The following is a 21,451-nucleotide window of genomic DNA, read 5'->3' as shown; positions in this document are numbered from 1 at the left end:
TTGTGGTTTGACATATGGCCAGCTAGGTATGTCCTTGCATTTAATTGGGATTCTTTTTTTTTTTTTCTTGTGTCATTGCATCTCTGACTCAACAGTATGTAAGTTGTAATTCTTAGAAAATACATGGTGTCCAAGTGACAAGCCAGTCTTTTGCAGCTGGAGCTCTTCCTATCAGCCGTCTACGTCTAGAAAATCTGTGTGGTGCCAAATAGATATAGACAAAAGGTCAATAAAATCTCTAGTCTAGTTTCAGGGTCACGTGATTCTACCCTTGAAGGAATTGAATTTTATATTGACATGAGCACCCCCCCCCAGGGCTGACGGTAACTACCGGGACTGAGCAGGTGCAAGAAGCGGCCAAACAAAAAAATTACAAAGCTGGCAGTGAAATCGGTCCGTCTGTACGGGCATGTCGCCTACACCAGGGATCGGCCACAGTACCGGCGATTCCGTCCATACAAAGCGTCAACAAGCGGAAAAGACCTAAGACAGGCAGATGGGCCGGCGTCTCGAGAGCCAGAAATTTACGTAATGGCATTCTGGCCTGGCATGGTGGCCCACGATATGTGTGTGTATATAAATATATATACATACATACATATATATATATATATATAAAAGAAATGTGTGGTGGGTTGGCAAGTCGGAACAAACTGTAGGGTACCCTGCGTCTTTGTTAATATCCCAAATAAAGCAAAGGCAGAACCTTAAACTGAATTGCTCCGGGGATTGCCGCTCCAACTTCCAATCCTGGCCTGGTCAAGAAAATTGCCTGCGCATTTGGGATTGTAGAGGCTGTCAATGCTGGCATTCATGTCCACGTTCTGCCAGGGCTTTTGAGGCTCTGANNTTTTTTGTTCTTTGCAACATCAAACATCATCGTTCTGCATACTTGCACGGAAAACTGGTTGCCAAGTACCGTAATATTATCAACCGAACCGTGATACAAAGCTGCGCCCACCTGGTGCTTACGATATCCAACCGCCGATGCTCCATCAGTTGACATTTGCTTCCATGTACCTTGCACAAGAGTACAAAAAGGAAGAAAAGAAACTTGGCCCAAATAAATCAGCGTTCAGCGCACTAAAGATCTACAATGGCAGAAAGATCCCGCTTAGTCGTGACACATGCAAACGGCCACCGGGACCCTGTCGACAAACTGTGCACCCCTTGTCCCGGCGTTTCCTACAAGCTTTTCTTTTTTTTTTCTTTTTTTTTTCTCCCTCGAGATCGTCCGTCCAGCATCATGCCATGGCCACCGAGGCCCCGTTGATAGACTGCAACCCCTGTCCCGAAGTTCTCCGACAAGCTTTTTGAGATCGTCGTGCTTCATGGCACGGGAGATGGTGCCCGCCTTGGCGAAAATCCCAGCAACTTTGAAGAAAGAAAAAAGAAAAAAAAAACGGCGAGCGGCAGCAAGGAAGTCAGAAGTGGCCAGTACAGGGGGGGACCGCTGTCCTTGTCTGTCTTATCCGGCGAAATAAATATCCAGCGCGCCAGGCTACTCACGGCCCCCCCGGCGCGGGCGGAAAGAAAAAAAAAATACGACGCTGACAAAAGAGCCCGGGACCGTTCTTCTGGCTGCGGCCGATCGGCACACCCCTCTTGCTCGTCCGGGTTTTGTGTTGGGATGTCGTGCGTTGCCCGTCCACCGACTTCCGGCCGCCAGGATTGCGGCGATCAGGTCGAATACCGATGGGCCGCCCAGCGTTTGACCAAGTAGGCAAGGTAGTCCAGGATCTGCTGCTTTTTTGATTGATTGATTGGGAACAGCTTCCAAGTAAAATTTTCAGAGTGATATTCTTCCGTCGCACCACCGGAAAGGAAGGGTAGACCAACACTGACTGCTGTACCACGGAAAATTCTCCTGATATTTAGGCGTATTAGCACGGCCAATTCATACAAAGCTGTAATCTCGTGCATTATTTATAGCACAGTAAACAAGCTCTATCAAACAGCCCTCTTGTTGCTTTTCAAGTATTCACAGAAATTTTAAAGGTCACTTGTGCAAAAAGGTGGCAAGTGCATCTGCTTGACGCTGATGATTTCCACCCATTCTAAATGTCGTTTCCTCTTGTGCGACACACCCAATTTATGTTTCTAGCCAGCAGCTCTGATGATAATATTCAAAATAAATCGTCACTATTAGAATGATATCAGCACATCTTCGGCTATTTTACCTACACTGTTTTGTTAATCTGTGGCTGATGATGGGAATAAATTTCCATGTTGAATGGGATTCAAGGCCAATAAATAATACAGCCCAGGTATATGAACAAACGAAGCACACACTTCCGTACGGGGCAGATTTTGCATGGGACGCTGCACAGGACAAGGGTGGAAGCAATGAGGAACCTTGCATACTTTGGCGCTACCTCGAGGCATTCCCCCGCGTCAACGGCCCGGCTATCAACTCCTCCTTGTCCCGCATGCGCCCGAGGCAGGCCGCCACCTCGGCCACGATGAGCCCGTCTCTCGCGCCAGGCGTGCGGCAGGCCTCCGAGATCTCCACCAGCCGCCGCGTCCAGAAGCGCCAGCGCGGCGGCGCAAACCCGCAGGGTCCCGCATCGACGCCCGCGGCCAGAGCCAGCGCGCCCGGGTCGGCCAGACCGCGCAGCCGCTGCAGCCGCCCGGGGAGCGGGCCGACGTCGGCCGAGAGGCTGCAGAGGGCCGCGAGCCGGGCGCTCCCAAAGTCCAGAAAGCTGCGCAGCGCCGGGAGGAGCTCGAGCGCCGTCTTGGGGTCGAACGAGACTGGCGTCTGCAGGCGAGGGACGGACGGTGCCGCCGTCGTCGTCGCCCACCCGCTCCGGCCTGGGCAGCAGCGGGATCGGGCTCTCGAGCACCTCGCGCAGGAGGTGGAGGCCGCACAGGGCGATCCAGTCGCTGCACGCACCGGTGGCGAACAGGCGGGCGGTGAAGGAGACGAGGTTGCGCCGGTACTCGGGCCGCATCGTTTCCCAGCGGTCCTCCCAGGAGGTGACCACGTCTTCGACCAAGAACGGGGGCCCGCTCCAAAGCTGCACCTGGGCCCGGAAGAGGAGCGTGTCGGTCGCTCGCGTTTCTAGTATGAGCAGCACAAGGCGATCCTGGTCCCTGCCGCCGGCCTCTGCCTCCTCGGAGCAGGCGATGATGGACTCCCACGCACTGTGGAGTTTTGCCTCTACCGCCGCTGCCGTTTCGCCCCGCAGCATGCTCTTGTTGACTGCCAAAATGCTACTTTGCGCAAAGTTCAAGGCGTCAATGTAGTCCCCCCTTTTGATTATCTGCGTCGTCATAATTGTGGCTTCTGTCTGCAAGATAACAAGGAGTGCTAGACTAATCCGGTAATGTGGAGGCATAATGGGAAAGATGGACAGTCTTCCCGACGTTTTGGAGATACCCAGCCAAGTTCACCGGTTAGCCATACCACCAGCATCCAAAAATAGCACAACCCCCGATTGATTGGATGGATGTGTTCTTATAACACGCCGCAGTGGCACAGAATGCACATGCAAGCGATACAATCGTGTGGACCAACATTTAACGCTATAACAGTCTATGCACACCAGCCGTACCACGGTATGCACCTTTGCTTACCCGCGTATGTTTCGCTTCATGGTTCCGTCGGTCTTGTCATTTCTTGGCCAACAAATTCGCACGACAAAGCCTCGCAGGCCCAAATAAATGACCCTATCACATGAACAGTAAATCATCTAGCAGTGATATTCCCAAGAACGCGCCCAACCATCCATATGCCAAATATCTTCCCTTTATGCAAATTGCTCCTCCTGCCCGGCATGTAAATAATCATCTCCTCCCGATTTCCTACGTTGCTGGATTGACCTGGGTTTTGCGCACTTTATGTACTTGTTTGCCTAAACGCCAGGCTTCAGCGTCGAAGATGTTGGTTGGTATATCTGTCTTGGCAGGTGAAGCTTTCCGTCCCCAGTGTCCCAACAGTTAATCTCTACTGACAACCAACAAGAAATATCATGGCTTGTGAGGTGCATAGCCTGCGCGGGACCATAATTTTAGAATCCGTTCTGCCCTCACACCTCTCGAGCCAAACAAGCAGGAGGATCATGGCAAAGGGAGACGCCTTCTAGCCTCAATAGCCCAAGACATGATCTTGGCCCTCTGGAACTCAGTGACTTGGCAGTAAAGGACCAACGCACAGCCATTTTCGGTCCAAAAATAGAGCCCTTTTTTTAAAGTCAGGACGTCGAGGTTGAAGATACAAATAGAAATGAGCGGAAGCTTTATCAGGGCCGTTTCGATTCCTCATGTCCATCACCACCACGCAACAGCATTCAACAAAGCCCATCATCTTCTCGACACAGTCCGATTTCTCCCTTGCCGCATATTTCTGCTCATCTCCTTTCCACTTTGACCGAGCCCCTTTCCAAAAAGCAACTTCTTGTCATTCCGGCAACGCATCAAACAACCAATATTCATANNTCTTGGCATTATCTGCTCTGATTCTCGGCCTAATGGACGCTGGTGCCATGGCCTACAACAATATCGGGGTATCTTTCTGCCATATAATTACATTTACTTAAACATTCGAGCTGTGTACGCACCTGCTAACCCACCTCCGATCTTTACCCCTTTGCAGAGATGCGAGACAAGCGATAACCGCTGTTACTTTGCCGACGGCACCAGCTCTCCATGCCACACGGAAACCCCTGTAAGCTTTTTTTTTTTTTTTTTTTCTCTCTCTCTTTCTCTTGTCCACCATTCGGAAGAAATCTTTCTTGTTCTCGGGTACATGCGCAATGCCGCTTCACATTTTGTTTTGCTAAGCCTTTCTTTCTTTCTTTCTTTTTTTTCGTCTTTGTCCCTTCCCAGTGCACCACACAGGGCTACACTTGCACCCTGCTCGGCGCCGTGGTCCAGTGCAGCGAGCGGGCCTTCAAGTTCCGCGACCCCCTTGGCTCCCCGCGCGGTGCTCAACGGGGCGCGCAGCGGGGAGGCGCCGGCCGTGCTCGGGGTGCCCGGACCCGCAAGCCCAGTGGCCGCAAGTGAGGCCTTTTGCTGTTTGGCAAGCTACCGTGTGATGATCCAGCTTTTTTTCTGGAGGAGGAGGAAGAAGAAGAAGAAGAAGAAGAAGAAGAAGAGAACGAGAGCCCTGTACTATTTTTCCCTTCTTCGTTTTGCTACCATGGTTCATTGTCTCTTTACAACGGCTGCGAGGCGACTGAGGCAATGCCATCATGTCGAATGTCGACTTCCCTCCTCCCCTTTTTTTCCCTCTTTTGTTGCCTTATCATAGCATTAGACTTGGTCTGGGTTTATCTTCCCTGAATGAATTTTCTACCAAAGTCTACGAAATTGAAGTATATTTGAGTTCGAAAATGGCAAAATCTGACTGTTCCGAAATGCCGAGTTTCTTTTGTACAACGAACCCCATGTATCATCAACGTTGGGCTTCTTAAAAAAAAAAAAAAGCAAAAAAAAAGCCAGCTATGCCAACGGTGTCTCCATGGTATATGCATCAATTTAGGGCCCATTGTCCAACAGCAGTTTGAGGACATCTTCGTACCGTGTGTAAAAGCCCGGTTGAAGGGCTGCGCCACCCTGTACCTTAATGTCGACCCCCTTCTCGATCAACAGTTTGACGATTTCCGTATAACCACTGCAAAAAGCGGCTTCAGAGGCTTCGCCATCCTGTACCTTAACGTCGACCCCCTCCTCGATCCACAGTTTGAAGATTTCCGTATAATCACTGCAAAAAGCGGCTTCAGAGGCTTCGCCACCCTGTATGTAGAAATTTCTATGCTTTCCCGATAACCGTTCGACCATAGATACGCGGCGTCTATAAGAGTCAGCTCGAAGGGAGCTGCTGTACGTGCCGCTCCGTGCGTCAATGTAGGCCCCATTGTCCAACAGCAATTTGACGATATTTACGTGGCCTTCGTAAAAGGCGATTTGAAGGGCTGCGCCGCCCTGTGCTTTGACGTCGAGTCCCTTTTCGATCAACAGTTTGACGATTCCCGTATTGTTTCGAAGAGAAGCGGCTTCAAGGGCATCTCTGCCCCCGGTGTTAATATCGGCCCCCTTGTCCAGTAATAGTTTGGCGATGTTCAAATGGCCTTCGTGTAAGGCGGCTTGAAGGGCGTTACCCAAATGACCGCCCTTTTTATTAACGTTGGCTCCATTCTTCAGCAACAGTTTGACAATGTTCGTATAGCCTTTATGGGAGGCTGCTTGAAGGGCATTGATGTAGGCGCCGCCCGGTGCGTCAAGGTCGGCCCCATTTTCGATCAGTATGTTAACAATTTCCACTTGGCCTTTGTTTGAGGCGGCTTGAAGGGCGTTGCCAAAATAACCGCCCTTTTTATTAACGTTGGCTCCATTCTTCAGCAACAGTTTGACGATGTTCGCATGGCCTTTGTATGAGGCGGCTTGAAGGGCGTTGCCAAAAAGACCGCCCCGTTCATTAACGTTGGCTCCATTCTCCAGCAAATGTGTCACCGCCTGTTTTAACCCAAGGAAGCAAAGGTAATACAGTTTTTTTAATTCCTTCATTGGTCGTGGTTTGGGCTCCCAGCGTCTCCAGGGTGCATCCACGGGGCGTAACTGGCACCAAAGTTGGAAAGCTGCGTCGTTTTGAAATAATCTCAACACCGCTGGGGTAATCTTCTTTGACGCTTCGTCTGACACCTGCGCTTCATATGCACGAACCGCCCAAATGTCCGCTGCCAGTTGCGCTAATGGAAAATTCTTTATGATTTCTTTGATCTCGCCGTGATAGCCATTGATATCTGTCAAATATGTCAAACATGTCTTGGCGATGCAAATACTTGCAGTGGGGACTTTGAAATTGGGCAGACCGAGCAGAAACTCTTTGATTGAGAAGTGAGAAAGTTGCAACTCATAGGTTGTGTTTTCGTACATTCGTACCACAATACTTGTAATCATGCCGGGGCAATGGCGGAAGACGGCCTCGTCGAATGGTCTCCGGTGGCAGTCGAAGCCTTCAGGTTCCGTCTCAATGGTGGCTATGACGTCCTTCCCCTCTGATAGCTCGAGCGGTCGTTCGCAATGAACGAGAAAGGTAAGAAGCCGGATAGCGGCTTTTTTGAATGGTTCTGGAATGTTCTCCATCATACGTGTGTATGTTTCCTCGAGATCTCGTGGTAAATTTCCAAGTGCGGATTTGATGTCAAACACACTCGCACATTCCGCCAAAGTTTGCATTTGACAAAATGCCCATCTGAACCTGCGAATCCTTAGTTACTGGCTATTTTTGTAGATGTCTAAGAGGTGTTCCTATACTTACATGCCATCTGCTCCGTTTCCGATGCGATTGCCAATGTCCTGGATGAGTTCTACAGGCAGGCTTTTGTTTACAAAACCGTCATCATTGTGAAGCCGTGATAGGACATAGGCATGGATGTCGGCGTTTGCTGCCTTTTTGTCTAGTTCCAGGCAGTTATCTCTGCCGATCAAAGATGGAATGCAGTCAAAATCTGGTTCTGGCCGGCTGGTGAATATTAGGTGTAATCGTTGTAACGTCGGCCCGCTTACAACATCCTTTATCCACTTTGTGAGCCTGTCCCTCGTCTTAGACTCGTCCAAAGCGTCTAACACAACGTAGACCCTTTTTTGGATTGCGAGCATATTTTGCAGGCAATCCCAGAGGGCTTTTGCCGTGGGCTCCTTTTGGCCGTCGCTATGCGTTTGGAACAAACTGTCGAGATAGCCCCTAGACTTGGGTTCCGGCTGATCTTGGTATAGTTGGAATATCAATGCCCGCATCATACCGTCGAAAGTCTGCTTTGTGGTGTCGCCAAAGTCGAAGAAAAAGCTAAGCACGACACAGTCGTCCAATTTGGCGAGATGTTCCAGGACTGCCGCACAAAGCACGGTTTTGCCGCATCCCGCAAGAGCTCGAAGCCACAGCTGACGACGCGACCCATCTTGCCACTCTTTGAATTTCTGGTTTTCCAGAAGCCAAGTTCCTGTACCCGGATGATGGAGTTCTTTTGCGCGATTGGCATTTGTGGACGCGTCGGCAGGAGAGAGCCACTGCTTTAGCTCTGCAATATGTGCGTTGGACTGAAGCGAGTTCACCTTTTTCTCGACTATGTTTACCGTTTTCTCCACTTATCGCAAGACAATGAATGTTAGTCATCAAAATGTACAAACAGCCACAAGATCCAAGACCAAACTACCTACTCGAAAAAATAGTCTCTTTAATTGTTTGCTCTGCCGCAATCCTGTCGGGCACGATGACACCCAGAAGAGCCTTTGCGTAAGCTGCAGCCATCATGGCGGCAAAGCCTTGCCACTCCTTGTTTTTGTGAGAGTCGGAATAATCACAAATCCCGCGGATGACAAGACAAGGGAAGTTGTTCATCAGGCCGGCCGCCTCCATTTCGAAACAAAGAACGTCGTGCTCCGCCGCCAGCTTGTCCCTCGTGTTGGCATCTTTCATCAACTGGTTCGCGCTTGCAATTATGCCATAGTGAACAGTGGGGTCGTCTTTGTCCTCACCTCGAGGCTCCCTAGCGGCGAGGTGATTCGGATTCCCGCCACATGCTTCGCTGCAGCTGTCCGAATGTACCACATCGGACTTACACAACTTGTCGCTTGTGGATGGCGGACGACGGTACTTTTTAAGTCGCGGCTTTTGCAAAAGTCGAGCAATCTGGGATTCGAAATCATGCCCCTCCTGCTGGTGTTGCGCTGACAAACTAGTGACTGCCGCACGCAGGATTGCTGGTGGCTGGTTTAATAGCTGGGTATAAGTGAAAGGCTCGTTCTGGATCGCTTTGCCGTAGTCGTACTGAAATACGGCGCTTTTTGCACCGGTACGGGCGCTAACCACAACATCGCCGAGACGTATATCATGTCCATTCCTCGGGGCACCGCCGGCGATACCGACCATCAGCCCTATCCGAATGTTGGGGAAACTGCGCAACATATTTGTGGCAACTACGGCCGCCGACGCCAGTCCATATTCTCCCTGCGGCAAACATGCAATAACGACTTTGTGGCCCCCCATGCTTCCTAATTTGTACACGTTAAAGTCGTTCGCATCCTGACTTTCGGGGAGCCCGTGTGCTTCGTCAAGGAATAGTGAGGCAGCGACGAGCTCGGTCTCAATTGCCGCGATCCAACCAACGGTGTATTGGCTATTCGACGCCATTTCGGCAAGGAGCGGTAAACTGCAGCAAATGCGATGGCGCTCGTAATTTGGGCAGGTTGACGTTGCAAAAAAAAAAAAAAAGGGCATGCTTAGCTGGCTGTACCTCCCATTTTCACATGCAGTGTCCGCCAAGAAGGTTGAGTGCCCAGCCATGAACGACAGCCCCAGTCGTTCCTGCTGATTACCTGCATGCCCAGGTCGCCTGCGCCTCAGCCGCCAACCTGATTGGGCCCTTGAAGCAGAGGCACTTGACATCGAACGCAAATAGATTTAGTGCCAACTCCTTCCTCCCTTCATTGGCTCGTATCCAATTGCAGGTGAAAAAGTCGAATTGGATGGATGAGCGGGTGGCGTGGGATGCACCGCCGATTCGCGCCTGCCCCCTCCAACTTCTCGGGGTAGATTCAAGGCGGGGAGGGGAAGGTATTCAATACCGATTCTGCCCTCACTCGTTTCACTAGAGGCGAGCTGACGGGATCCCATATTTTGCTGTGGTATGGTCGTATTCAAGGCGATGAACTTGAAGCAGAATACATAGTACAACTTATTCTGCTCTGGCTGAGCCCTGGGTGGATAGACCACCCGAGGAAGCGACCATATACAGGGATCAAGCGAAAAAAAAGAAAAAAAATGGATGTGTTAAACACCACCCGCGCCAAAAAATAACAAATCCCAATCTTTGAGTTCTATATGCCCCTCCCAAGTCCTGATGCCTTGTTCACTTTAATGCTGCCCTAAATTCTCATTTCAATGTCTCTTCTTTCTTCCCCTCGCGATGAAAGGTGTGGAAAAACTTTGCACAATGCAGATGGCACACGAAACAGCACCTTTCCTGTAGCCTCAGCATCCTGCGGCAGCGAAAGTCGGCTGTACAATCCCCACAGCAGCGGCGCCAGCAAGGTGACGGGGATGGTTACGGCCCAGTACATCCAGAACTTGTCCGAGACCAAGAGCTCACCCGTGCCCGACTCGAGTTCGAAGAAGGGCATGCTGAAGATGGCGCAGATGAGCGTGGCGGGCAAAAAGGCAAATGTGACAAACGCAATTGTCTTAACGGCTAGGCCGTCAGTTCGGGTGGCTTTTCCGATTTCGACGGCGAGCAGGGCATTTTGCTGCGCGATGTTGTTGAATGCAAGCCCGATTTCGTTTTGCAGTCGCTCCTTGTTAGCCTGTGCGCGGAGCCGGAAGCTGCGTAGGACGTGTCGCTGGAATTGCAGCTGGTTTTGGGATGCAGTCCTGGTGACGGCGGCGGCGATAACGGCTGCTGTTCTTTGCTCATCGGTTCCTCCTACTGCGTGAGTGTGCTGAAACAACGACGACGACGAGAAAAACTCTAACAGCTCGTCCATGCTGATGCAGGCCAGCTCCAGGGTCTCGCAGATGTGGATCGAGTGCCGGGCGAGGTCGTGCAGGCGGCGAAAGTTGGGTGTCATGTCGTTCTCGTTCTGGGCCTTTTCCATGGTGCGCACGTGGTTTCGTATGCCCCAGACGGACCGGTGCTGGAGGTCGACGAAGTCGTGGAGGATTTGGCTGTGGACCCAGAAGTGGTCGCGCTGCTGTTGCTGGGAATCTGGGATAGCTTTTTTGAGGCGAGCATAGATCCTGCCCTTGACGTCGGGCAGGGGGTCAAACACCAGGAAGACCATTTGGTTCGTCGACGGCAGCCACCTCGTGAACAGATTGAATTTGAGCCATTTGTAATTGAGATCAGTGCCAGGTGCGGGTTCTCCTATCTTTTTGACGAGGAAGCGAGACCATGTATCTTGCGAACATTTAGTAGGTCAAGTTGAAGCCAAGAGTAGATATCAATACAAGAAGAACACGACACACTCACTGATGCCGTTGCAGGATCCTGTGCTATCGAAAGTGGTGTCCGAACCAAAATACCCGTTCGTGTTGCGATATTGGTCCTCCCACCAGATTTCCGGCATGGAAAAAGCGGCCGTGAACCGGGATTTACACTGGGAGGAACAGTTGCGGATTTTGTTCGCCGACCCGACACTAATGCAAGGTTAGTCCAGTTCCTGCGTAGTAGGGACTAACAACCGACTTACACGAGAAGAAAGCTATATTCGCCCGAAACTTTAGGTGAACCACCATCCCCTGTGTTTAATATCTCATCAATGCCCACTTTGCTTTCTTTGAAGGCTCCTGGAAATAGAGAGCAAAGTTAGCACGTGGTGCTAAAATGGCATGTAGTCTATTAAAAGGCAAGAAATGTTTAAATCAACCTCGAGACCACCTTGTCACTTCCAATTTCGGACACTTTGAGCATACTTCGTTCGCCATCGTTGTGGATTTCGGCCGCAGTCTCTTTCCCTTTGTTAGGTACGTAGGTACTTGAGTATGTGTTTAAGTGTGTAGTTGGCATACAGGTTGAAAGTGTGAAAGAGCGTTGGTTTGAACTGAACGACTGTTCTGGCCCTGGAAATTCTGCCGACCCCACCGTATCCAGATCTTTAATACCAAAAAGACTAACCCAGGACCAAGAATTGAGGCTCTGAGAAAACATCTTGCCATTTTGAGGCATCCTGTGGTTTGCCCCTCACAGGCCCGCTTGTAAGCGCTAGAGAGGGGCAGGGATAGCAATTGGAGTTGGAAGCCTGTAGGAGTTCAGCCAATAAAGAGAATCGCGACTTCATACACCCAATGGACTGTCCTTTGTCACTTGCAGTTTCTGCAGGTTTTGAAATGATGCATCGTATGCGCCCTGTACCACCTGTACCTGTACTCAGCCCCCTTTTTCTACGCTGAGTTGTGACCCCGGCCGGGCCACCTATTTGACCAAAAACAGCCAAAAAGCCGGGACAATCCCTGCAACAGCGGCAAGCGGCAGTGAAGTGCCACCACTACCCGGGCAAGGCTGCAGTTAGTTTTCCACTGCAGATTATCGCAGCCGTTGAGATCAGCTGTTTGCTGTGCAAATTCCTACAACAACTGGTTCTGGACCGAAAGAAAAAGTAAAAGGATGAAAAAAAGAAGAAGGAGAAGATGATGAAAAATGCGAACTCAGCTCTCCCACGCCAAAAGGCGACAAGACTTTGAAATCGCGCTGGTATGCGCGCTTCCCATCGAATATGAAGCCACCTTGCCTCAGCCTCGGCAAGATCTGGGATGAACAGGACCATGGCGGCCATGCGCAAAGCTGGTTCAGGGGTGGCGAGCACCAGAACAAGTACACCACGGGTGTCATGTGCCGCCACAACGTCGTTCTGGCCCTGTCGTCGGGGGTTGGCAAGCCGGCTATGAACAGCCTGACCAGCGAACTGACGGCGCGCTTCACGGGGATAAAACTATTAGTGTTGGCGGGGACATGCGCGGGCGTCCCGAGCACGACATACTGCTCGGCGACGTCGTAATAGCTAGGACGCTCGTGCAGTACGACTTTGGGAAGCACGTGCTCGGGAGGTTTATCACCACCGCCTCGGTGAAGGAGAATCCGCACCCTTCGGTCCGCCCCATGGTGGTGGCTTTTCAGACGGAGGGGGAGCGTGATAGACCAGTCGACAGCGACTGAATACCTTGATGAGACCCAAGCCAGAGCGGGGAAGCAGAGGCGCGGGGTCAACTATTTCCGACCTCCAGCCGCGGAGGGCAGGTTGTTCAGCCCTAATTACCTCCATAGGCATCGCGGAGATGGCTTGGGGTGCGGCTGTTCAAAAACTAGCGCCTGAGCCTCCGCGGTGGAGTCCATGTGCAAAGAGCTCAAGTGCGACACTTGACAGCTGGTTCCGCGTCCGCGGCTCGAACGCGTCGTCTCGGGGGAGGAGCCGGCGGAGCTGGACGTGTTTGTGGGGCAGTTTGGGAGCGGCGATGCGGAATGCGGCGCCGTGCATTTTAGTCAAGGAGGTATGTAATTTCGCCGACAGCGACAAGATCAAGAGGTGGCAGCGGTACGCGGCGGCCACCTCGGCAGCTGTGACCAAGGCGATCCTGGAGGGGTGGGTTGGGGGAGGCAGTAGCTCTGGTGGTAGCCATGCGGACAATGACGATGGCCGTGTGGGGCCTAACCAGTTAGTTGCCTGCTGTTCCTGTGCCAACTAAAAGCCCCGGAGCGATTCATAATTCTGGGAACATGTTTGCGTGCAACACTTTCAACTGAGAGAATGTATTTAATTTCAGCACGTAAATTTACACCTTGGGCGATCTCCAGACGCGCATACAAACATTGAGTATATTGCCGACCAAGACAAAAGAAAACATGACCTACCGTATAGTAACCATCAGCGAAACAGGACACAACCAAAACACCCGTTGGCGAAAGTACCTCTGTCTCGTTGACAAGTACCGGCTGGGAGCCTGGTGCCCTGCATCGAGAAGAAAGACGACGAAAAAGGACGGCTACGAAACCTTCCCCGCGCGCGGAGATGACTACTCGCTGGGCGAGCAGTACCAAGCCAGCCTCATCCGACAGGAGCGCGGCGACAACTTTTTGCTACGACCATAGGCGCACCCTGGTGGCCGGCGCGACGCTGAGGTACGGAAGTCAGAGGAGCACTGTCGTGGGACTCAGTCGCGCCTGCCCCTACTCCAGCGAGGAGCAGCTCTGGCAGTGTCCCTGCGACTTGCAAGAAACCCTGACCGGCGTTCTAAAGCTCGAGACGGATTATAAGAGTTTGTCTCGCCGCTTCAGCGGCGGTGAGTGCTTGTCCACTGCCAAATTGGACAATTTGCAGTGTCCTAGCTGGGTCAGGCCCAATACCCAAGTCCCACGCGTTCCTGTGAACCACTTTGAGAAAGATTTGCGAGAATGCGACTCTTGCGAAGCGGGATCCCCGCAGGGTTCCAGTACAGGATCCATCCTGGCCCGGCGCCCCGTTTTTTCTTTTTTCTTTTTTAAAAAAGAAATTTTCTCCCAGACATGACTTGACAATCAACCGTATTTTGCGGCTCCTTACCTGCGTATTCATGTAAATTTGCTTGCTCTACGCAGTGTTGGTCATATGTCCCCCAAGCGGTTTTTCTATGGTGGGGTCATACCCTTGATTAAGGCACACGGCAGGAATCGTACACCTCGAATTTCGGACTCACCGGAATTTGAATGCTAAATGAATGCCGGGCAGTCCGGTTTTTTTCATGCTCTACTGAAGTCTTTCTTTGCAGAATCTCATTCAAAAGAAAGAATGGGTGACAAGAGGTAACCACTTGCCAGCATAGACAAGGATACGGTTACAAAATTTGGCATGGGAGTACATAACAGCCCAGTTATTAGTCTCCAAACACAATTTCCCGTTTTGGCACGCATTTCTTCAGGACTGGAAGCTTATAGGTCAGACGGTAAATTGAATCAACTCTAACCATTCCCAGCTTTTGACAAGGCCAATTGCCAGCCAACAGAAAAATATAAGGGAAACAGGAGGGAAAGCACAAAAAGACAATACAGGAGGGTAACGACGGGACGCCGCAGACCAAAAAGAATATCTTTTTGAAAACAGCTTAAAACCAAGAAAAAAAAAAGAAAGACTGTAAAGGACAAAAACAATACAAACAAGTGACAAAGGAAATATATAATCCCGAGAGAAGGCCAAGGACAACAACGGAGAGTCCAAACACCAGTTCTTGCATGTTTGTGACCCGTTCGTTGTTAGTCCCTTCAAGGTCTTTCTACAGAGAAACGAGAGAAACCACCAACCTTGATCGCTCGTGTAAGTGGGAACGTCGTCACCCGAAAAGGTTCTCGCCAGTGGCGGACAGCTGTCTGATTATTTACCACGCCTTTTGGTTGTTACAAAAAAACGAGACGGCAGGCTGTCGGAGAGCTGAAGGCGCCTCCTAGGGAGAGGACGGCCGAGCCGGAGAGGGTGGCGTAGGTTCAGTCCTGCTTCTTCTTAGTCGGAGAGGATGACCGAGAGGGGGGGTGACCGAGCACCTCGGCGATCGAGACATAACTAGAGCCAGAGCTAGAGCTGGACTTCGAGTCTGAGTTCTTCGTGGTGTCTTTCTTACTGTCGTCTTTCTTTTTGTTGTCGGAGTCGCTGCGCTTATGAACGCCATGGTGAGAGCCGTGATTCTTGGATCCGCGAGACTTTTCCTGCAACTGGACGTCGTCGTCGCTTGGGAAGACTGTGGTGGGCGCTGGGGCGACTGGGGGGACGTCGACGACGGGCGCCGAGGGGGCTGAGACGACGGTGCTGCGGGCCTGAAGGGCGCCGGTATTCTTGGCGGCACCGTTCGGCAAGGTCACGGGCACGGCTACGACGCCGGCCACGAGGGTAAAAATAAGATATTTGGGATACATTTTTGGCAAGATGAAATAAGGAAAGAAAAAATGAATGACAGGAAGGAGCGAAACTCAAAGAAATAATAGAAACTAAAGATAATGATCAAAAGACTGGATGATGGATGAGGATGAGGATGGAAAGGAATCGTAAACAGTTTCCATCTCGGTGAGGACTGACAATGTTATATATCTGAACAATCCCACCGGCAAGACCAACCGCATCCTTCCGGCAGACCGGTGTAGCCCTAACCCATGCATGGCCCGCCACTGGGATGAACCGAGGACGTTGAGAAAGCTGCTTTCCCTTACTCGCTCAGGCATTTTTTTTTTCACAGACGCGCATAATGATCAAGGCTAGCCATTTAGCCGTCATGGTGGATTTCAAGCAGGCTCTCCGGGATTTTCCTACAAGACAGGCACAAAAGAAAGATGACGGCATATAATTTACGCATCTATTTTTGTAAATATGCATATTCACATGTATCTTACGAAATATTTTGTTGATTGGAATCATAAATCAAGGCCCGACAAGAAATTGACTCATTTGTGAGCGCGCATTGCCAAGCCTGGTAATGGGTAGTGCATGGAATAATATCCTACTCACCTTAAACTAGATCAAGACATCCTGGCAATGATATCTAGGGCATGTTATATTCGCTAAAAGAAGACTGTACTCGGCCATGAGAATGGATACGAGGTAGGCAATATGATGCCTCACATGGTGTTTGCCCAAGACTATGGACACGCAACCAGTAGTTCTTTTTATTATAGGTATACTTCTATGAAAGGCTGAGGCTTCTTCCTGTGTGTAGAGCCTGTGCCCATGTGATGATCTACAAGGGATATAAACCTGCCTTGGCCTCTTGATACCCTTGCATCTGATTGGTATCTTGTTTCTAAACGCATTGAACCCAAAAACCCTTCCGGAAATCGAAACCTAATATGAAATGATACACCAAGGACTGCATTTGCCTTGGACGAGGAAGCTGCCAGTTGGCGTATACATTTAACTTTGCTTTTTATTATTGTTATTATTATTCTTATTATTATTGTTATTGTTATTGCTATTGTTATTGTTATAACTATTATTTTTTACTTTTTCTTTCTTTCTTCAAAACCAGTTTTTCTGCATTTCTCATTATGCGAAGACTGCAAGTTCTCAATCCTTGTTGCTTGTATTTCTATTGCAATCTATAGTCTTGCACGGGCAAATCCAACATTTGCCCGCAGAGAGGATATGTCAATGCGCTGATGCTATACCGTCTTCGCTTGTGGGCTTTTGATCAATCTAGGTTGGTGTTGCGTAGAGACAAAGAGTCATTGTTGGTAACGAAAGCTGTCATGCAGCTTGAAGAGGAGCCTTTTCACTTGTAATGGCTGGCGTAGCAACGATAATCAGTGGGAGAAGGAGATGGGAGGAGTGTTGCTCTCGCTAGGCAAACTGGGACTGGTATTGGAGGTAGTCACTTACTGGTACAAGCTTTCTCGTTGATGACTTGCTACCTAGGTGTAAACAGGCTCGAAAGGTATGGGAACAGGGAGTTATTGCAGCCGTATGTAAGCCCAGGAAGCCCAAGCCAATATTTCACACTTTATTGAAAAGTTTTACAAAAAAAAACGTAAGCCAGCGCATTAAAACCAAGCATTTGGCTTTTCTAATCATCTACTGCTTGATACGATGGTATTCCAGGGATTGGATACTGTTGCACCACACCGCCAAAAGACGAAAGCTCCCGTTAATAACTAATACCAGTGACTTCGGTAAATATAGCCTGCAACACCAAAACCACAACCACCACCCCGAACACTGCCAAAGAAACAAGAGGGACACCCAAACCACTGCACAAAAGAACACAAAAAACCACCCACCGGAAAGCAAGAACGACCAACAAACACACCAAAAAAAAGTAAAAAATCGAAATAACAAAAGAGAGGGTACGCGCAGCCCTCACAGCCAGCAGCAACCACAAAGGAGAAAGCGCGCCACCAACAAAAAGACAACCAAACGCGTGACAATTTCTGTCGCCAAGGTTTTCTCAAGTCCGCTGGCGGTACCAATAACACCTTCTTTGGGTGCGGTTGCGGAATTCATTTTTATACTATTTATACCTTTGGGTATATTTAACTAAATCGCGATTTGTTTACGTAAAACGTACGTTTCTGGGGGTTGTTTATAAAGTTTTAACAATATAAAGGAAATTACAGGTTTTTTTCCCCAGGATTCGAACCTACTGTAGGCGCAATTGATCGAATCCGGGGGTACTCCCTCCCGGGCTTATAACTCTTGCATTACACCGCCAAAGGACGAAAGCTCCCGTCAATGACTAGTGTCAGTGACTTCGGTAAATATAGCCTGCAACAGATACCTATGGATGGCTTGAAGGACGCAAAAAGGATTTAGAAGAACTGGTGGTGCACGAATAAGAAATGGAACCACCTTAATGAAAGGAGAATTTATTCCGGCTATGCAGTTGACGGAAAAGCTGTTGGAGCTTCTATTTTTAAATTTTTGACAAACCTTATTGCTCCTAGGATAATGTGCAGCTTCGAAAACTAAGACTGAAGCCAAACCACCAACGTGCCAACGGTGCCTGCCGCCTTTCACCAAATTCCCTAGGGAGGGGCCGACCCTGTCCTCCAACCTCGGCGGCGCACGTGGCGCAGCGTCAGCGGTGTACGCCAAACGCGGCCCAAAGAGGGAAAAAAAAAGAAAAAAAAAAAGAAACTGACTTGATTCGTCAAAGCTCGGCGTTTTCCTCCACTGCAAGGTGCAATGTGAGCTCTCAATTCGACACGACTCAACAAAGAAGCAGCCAAAATATTCAGACTGCAAACAAACGCTGGCCTGCCGCTTGCGTACAGGCAGTTTTGCTTTTAGCGATGAAAGAAAAATTACAGCCTCAAGCATGAAAGTATAGAGGTCTTTTTTTATTTATTTTTTTTATCTTTGATGAATATGTGACTTATAAGGACAATGGAATCTCGGGCCCGACACGCCTTTTGATGAGGTTGTTGGCGGCTGGACCTAGATTCGAATAAACCAGCAAAGAGGAAATTTTTCCACTTGTCTTGACAGTCAGAACCACCAAAAATCAAAACCCAGGGAGCCGAGTCAAAATGCCAGCATTAAAAACAAACGCAACAAACGAGCCCATGGTGACCCCCAGCACACCCATGCCGCCAGGGTACCGCTTCGTCTCCAAGGGCAACGTCTACATCACCAAGAACTGCCGCAAAAACACGCAGGCGGCCAACAAGACCGTCTACGTCGTGGTCGAATCCCTCAATACCAAGCGCGTCAAGACCTTGGGCATCCGGGTCCCCGCCGACATCTACGGCGAGGTGGTCGAGTCGGAGCGGCAGACGCGGACGGCGCGGGCGACCAACGTGCAGAGGCGCGACGACGCGGGCCTGCGCGCGTTTGAGCAAGAGCTGCGGCGGATGTTCCCCAAGGCGCCGACCGACGCCGTCGAGACGGTCGCGAGGCACGCGCTAGTCAAGCGGTCCAGGCGCGTCGGCAGGGCCGGCACCATGGACATGGACAAGAAGGTCAGGCTGGCCGTCACGGCGCACATCCGGCACCTGCACACCGACTACGACGCCATGCTCGGCCGCGGCGTGCCGAGGGAGGAGGCCAGGGCCAAGGTCTGGGCGAGGATCGCCGAGGTCGCTGACGGCTGGGCCGGGCGGCCCGGATCGCTCAAGAGCCATGCTGCTGTCGCCAGGAAAGAGAAGAAGCTCGCACGGAGGAGGGGTGACGGCAGGGGATCGGGACGGTCAGGTTCGAGTCCGGCGCCCGCCGGCGTTGGGGTTTCGAAAAAAGCAGCCAGGAAGACGAGGACCGCGGAAAAGATCAGCAAAACCAACAGCAAGCCTCTTCCGGCAGCCAAGGCCCCCCTCCCGGATCACGGTGGGAAGAACACCAAGCTCAAACTTGCCTTGAGACCCATCGGTGGCGCCAGGCGAAAACCACTTCCCCAGGTCAAAAGACCCAACATGAACACAAAGCAACCTGCAGACCGTCCTGGCGAAACCGATAGTGATCCTTTTGTGATCTCCGATGACGACCTCCCACATCCTGATGAGGACTTTGACGGCGCTAGTGAGGAGGATGATGACGACGACTTCTTTACCGAGTCGGATTTATACGATTCGGAGGACTCGGACTACTACGACGAGGCTGATTGACTCGGTTGACACCGCGAGTGATATATTTTTCACGCGACAGCTTTGTTTTGGGTTGCAGTTGGTTGTGACAGTCAATTAGGGGGGACTTTGCCGCGGCGCCTGACTGCCGCTTACCCCGTGGAGATGATGGAGCTGCAACTTGTGCTTCTTGTTGTTGACATGCACATAATTCGGGAAAGTATAACGCGGGTGAGATTCTGATTGATTGGACATGCTGGGTTGCTAAGCCGTTTAGCATGATTGCGACATGGAATAACGGAAGGTGACAAGGCGGATTTCTTTGTTTTTTTTTTTTTTGTGTGTGTGTGTGTGTGTGTGAGTCAGTAGTGTCTTGGGCGATTGTTTGTTTCCTATTGGGACGAACCCCGAGTAGACACGGCGGAGATGTCGAATAAATAATGTGTTTTCATCCCGTTTGATGCACGGACATATAAGATCACTTGCTCAAAAAAAGAAGGAAAAAAAAGGGAACGAAGCTCTCCGCAGCATGCGAGGATTGCACGTGGAGGGGGTTTGGGAATATATTGCCACGCAGAACGTGGTTCATACTGATACCCGGTAAATAAACCTTTGGGCATGGGGAGTCGAATATCAACGGCAGCAATTTGGAGCTTGCCCCGAGGCTGTGGTGGTATTTTTCACTGGTTGGAGAATATCTGGGGTGCAGGTCCTGGGCGTAGGCACTGTGAGAACGCGGTTTTGCGGGAAGATCCGCGGAGATACCTTGTGGCGATAGAGGGGCTCGTTCCGGAAAAGCTGTGCCGACCCAATGAAAATGGACAGGTCAGGGACTTTTTCGACGTTGAGTGCCAACGGTTATATAGTTTAGTTTCGTAAAAGTGACGTTTTATTACGAAACCAAAACATGGGTTTGGAGCAGCAAAGCACAAAACTTGGGGGCTCAATTTCAATCCTTTTACCACCATCGATGCTACGAAACAGGTAGCACCCGCCCCGGCGGAGATGAAAAACATTCTTACAAAGAGGAAACATTTTTATTTGCTTTATTTCTTTTTNNTTCCGCTATAATACTCGATTTTCACGGTACCCCCAGCATGGGACAGTAGTAATGCCGCGGAGCAATACTAAAGAAACAAATGAATGGCGACGTGGTGCAACGAAAACATGTACCCCTGGCGGCTGACGCGTGATACTAAATCCAAGTCTAGATTAAAAGTCAAACGGCCAGGCATCTTTCTATGCGAAACCCAAAAAAATGCTTAATGGCCGGAGAAACATAAACATACATCCATGCGCTTTGTTGCCTCTGTGGAATTTAACACTAGGCCAAATAGAAAAAGCGCGACAACCGAGTATAATCTCATGTGTAAGCCGTCAGCAAATCAATTCCAACCTACAACCACCCACTGTTTTCGTTTGATCACCCAAAGACTACTTTCAACCATACGATGCCCAAGCATAGGCGAAGTGACTGAATATTCCGAGACACCCAACACAACAACAACAACAACAACAAGGCAAAAAGAATCTTCACCGTCCGTTGGCAGCTCCCGCACTATCACTCAAGCATTAGACGGATCCCCGAGCTGGGGCCAAGCTGGGGCAGCCAAGCGGAGGAGGCTGTAACGGCAAGCTTGGACAAAAAAAAGTAGACCTGTCTCCGCGGGAACTTCCCTTGCTCTTCATCTGATGACGACTCATATTGCCGCCCACTGGTTCGGATCTGTTTCTCTTGTATTGTTGTCTTTTGATCTCAAATCTTTTTATTTTTTTATCAGCTTTCCCAGCACATCAGCTCAATATTTAAACTGTTGTGCTTTATCGGAATAGCATAACATTCCACAGCACTTCAGCCCTCTGCAACCGGAACTTTCAAACAATTTTCATTTTCTAAGAAAAAGAGCTGCGGTTTCTGTATGAAAATCAGACCGAGAAAAAAAAATTATCTC

At 50.2% G+C, this 21,451-nt stretch overlaps 7 protein-coding genes across 7 annotated transcripts; 4 read left to right on the top strand and 3 right to left on the bottom strand.

The window, feature by feature from the left end:
• Window positions 1-2,371: 2,371 nt before the first annotated feature.
• PpBr36_03497 (uncharacterized protein) lies at window positions 2,372-3,275 on the bottom strand (the record flags this gene model as incomplete). The annotated part of the gene is given in 2 exon segments (XM_029890669.1): window positions 2,372-2,758; window positions 2,778-3,275. 2 exon segments carry the CDS (start codon window positions 3,273-3,275, stop codon window positions 2,372-2,374), a joined length of 885 nt encoding a protein of 294 aa, XP_029753859.1.
• A 987-nt stretch (window positions 3,276-4,262) lies between these two features.
• On the top strand, window positions 4,263-5,004 carry PpBr36_03496 (uncharacterized protein; the record flags this gene model as incomplete). Its single annotated transcript, XM_029890668.1, has 3 exons — window positions 4,263-4,505; window positions 4,595-4,666; window positions 4,828-5,004. 3 exons carry the CDS (start codon window positions 4,263-4,265, stop codon window positions 5,002-5,004), a joined length of 492 nt encoding a protein of 163 aa, XP_029753858.1.
• A 474-nt stretch (window positions 5,005-5,478) lies between these two features.
• On the bottom strand, window positions 5,479-11,064 carry PpBr36_03495 (uncharacterized protein; the record flags this gene model as incomplete). Its single annotated transcript, XM_029890667.1, has 6 exons — window positions 5,479-6,456; window positions 6,883-7,195; window positions 7,262-8,087; window positions 8,161-8,950; window positions 9,961-10,895; window positions 10,968-11,064. The coding sequence occupies 6 exons, from the start codon at window positions 11,062-11,064 to the stop codon at window positions 5,479-5,481; spliced, it is 3,939 nt and encodes a 1,312-aa protein (XP_029753857.1).
• Window positions 11,065-12,210: 1,146 nt separating this feature from the next.
• On the top strand, window positions 12,211-12,650 carry PpBr36_03494 (uncharacterized protein; the record flags this gene model as incomplete). Its single annotated transcript, XM_029890666.1, has 2 exons — window positions 12,211-12,434; window positions 12,500-12,650. The coding sequence occupies 2 exons, from the start codon at window positions 12,211-12,213 to the stop codon at window positions 12,648-12,650; spliced, it is 375 nt and encodes a 124-aa protein (XP_029753856.1).
• A 296-nt stretch (window positions 12,651-12,946) lies between these two features.
• Window positions 12,947-13,950, top strand: PpBr36_03493 (uncharacterized protein; the record flags this gene model as incomplete). The annotated part of the gene is made up of 2 exons (XM_029890665.1): window positions 12,947-13,146; window positions 13,361-13,950. 2 exons carry the CDS (start codon window positions 12,947-12,949, stop codon window positions 13,578-13,580), a joined length of 420 nt encoding a protein of 139 aa, XP_029753863.1. The 3' UTR covers window positions 13,581-13,950.
• Window positions 13,951-14,945: 995 nt separating this feature from the next.
• PpBr36_03492 (uncharacterized protein) lies at window positions 14,946-15,371 on the bottom strand (the record flags this gene model as incomplete). Its single annotated transcript, XM_029890664.1, has 1 exon — window positions 14,946-15,371. One exon carries the CDS (start codon window positions 15,369-15,371, stop codon window positions 14,946-14,948), a length of 426 nt encoding a protein of 141 aa, XP_029753862.1.
• A 3,099-nt stretch (window positions 15,372-18,470) lies between these two features.
• Window positions 18,471-19,541, top strand: PpBr36_03491 (uncharacterized protein; the record flags this gene model as incomplete). The annotated part of the gene is made up of 1 exon (XM_029890663.1): window positions 18,471-19,541. One exon carries the CDS (start codon window positions 18,471-18,473, stop codon window positions 19,539-19,541), a length of 1,071 nt encoding a protein of 356 aa, XP_029753861.1.
• Window positions 19,542-21,451: the final 1,910 nt, after the last annotated feature.

The sequence above is a fragment of the Pyricularia pennisetigena genome, chromosome 3 (genome assembly GCF_004337985.1).
Source record: "Pyricularia pennisetigena strain Br36 chromosome 3, whole genome shotgun sequence".
NCBI lineage: Eukaryota > Fungi > Ascomycota > Sordariomycetes > Magnaporthales > Pyriculariaceae > Pyricularia > Pyricularia pennisetigena.
This window is presented reverse-complemented; position numbering and strand designations above follow the sequence as displayed.